The sequence below is a fragment of the Limulus polyphemus genome, unplaced genomic scaffold (assembly GCF_000517525.1).
Source record: "Limulus polyphemus unplaced genomic scaffold, Limulus_polyphemus-2.1.2 Scaffold18, whole genome shotgun sequence".
Classification (NCBI taxonomy): Eukaryota; Metazoa; Arthropoda; class Merostomata; order Xiphosura; family Limulidae; genus Limulus; species Limulus polyphemus.
In genome coordinates this window covers 910,586-911,710 of record NW_013665628.1, presented here as the reverse complement: position 1 = coordinate 911,710, position 1,125 = coordinate 910,586, and the positions used below count along the sequence as shown (strand labels likewise).

Genomic DNA, 1,125 nt, shown 5'->3' with positions numbered 1-1,125 from the left:
AGCCACTTCAGTGACCGCTGCAAAGTTTCAAAATAGTGACGAATGCAGCGTGTCCTATTTCTGATAAAATGCCTATAGCCTGAAAACACCAAAGCCAGTTCTCAGATTTATTACCCATATTCTATACTAATGAAATATTCCACCTAGATACAGGCGTTAAGAAGGACACATACGGCTTAAAAAAGAAATGACCTACATAGAGCCGATGGAAGAAACGAACTCGACCACGCGCTGTTTATCACGTCTAGGTCAACAAACAGAGTGAATACAAAGGAAGAAAAATAATTATTTAAATTTCTCTTTTCAATAGCTAACCAGATGCGGATTTTGTCAGAACGAAAACAGTCACGCTGTTATTAAAACGTCTTAACAAAGCCTGTGCGGTACAGTTTGTTTAGTCAGAAATCATTTGAAAGTTACTGACAGAAGGTGAAATATTTGGTTTTATCTCTCATATATAATTCTCTATCTCTATTTTAGAGCAAAACCACATTGGGCTACTTGCTTGTCCAAATTCGGGAATCGAACTCCTGATTTTAGCGTCGTAAGTTCTTAAGCTTACCGTTGTTCCACGAGGAGGCTATATATAATTATATAAAAAATAAAACATGTCACAGAAACGTGTATATGTGCGTGCAGAAATACTGACACTTGGTCTTAGAAGTGCTTTTGAATCTTAAAACTTTTATTTGTCTAGCTTATCATCTATATACACATTTATTTATTTTTTAAAATTCTGTATGTATACAGTTGTTATACAGCTGCTTTTTTAGGATTCATTAATATTTTCACTATCTGAGTGAAGTTATGCTTTAAAGGGAGCTTCGTGTATGAAATAATGATATTCTTATATCAATGATTTAGCTGTAGTGTTATTACATAAAATATTGACGTTCAGATTTTAGGCACAATAATTACATTATAATTATCTATTTGGCGTTAACAATGTTAGAGTCTTATGTATTTTAAATCTTGGTCGGTGTTTTCACAGATGCCTTGGGTCTATTGTATATAGGTTTGGAGGTAAAACGTACTTCGTATGAAAGTCATGGATGGTGGACAACAGTTTTACTTACCAGGTGCTGAGATCAATTCGGGGTCAATACTCCACAAACAACAAGGACC

At 34.6% G+C, this 1,125-nt stretch overlaps 1 protein-coding gene across 1 annotated transcript in view; it reads left to right on the top strand.

The window, feature by feature from the left end:
* The window catches only part of LOC106457654 (polycystin-2-like), a 51,538-nt gene extending 50,613 nt beyond the window's left edge, over positions 1-925 (top strand). Inside the window, exon 16 of the mRNA XM_022383780.1 lies at positions 906-925. Coding sequence (XP_022239488.1) covers positions 906-925 — 20 coding nt within the window. The remainder of the gene's footprint in view (positions 1-905) is intronic.
* The last annotated feature ends 200 nt before the right edge of the window (positions 926-1,125 follow it).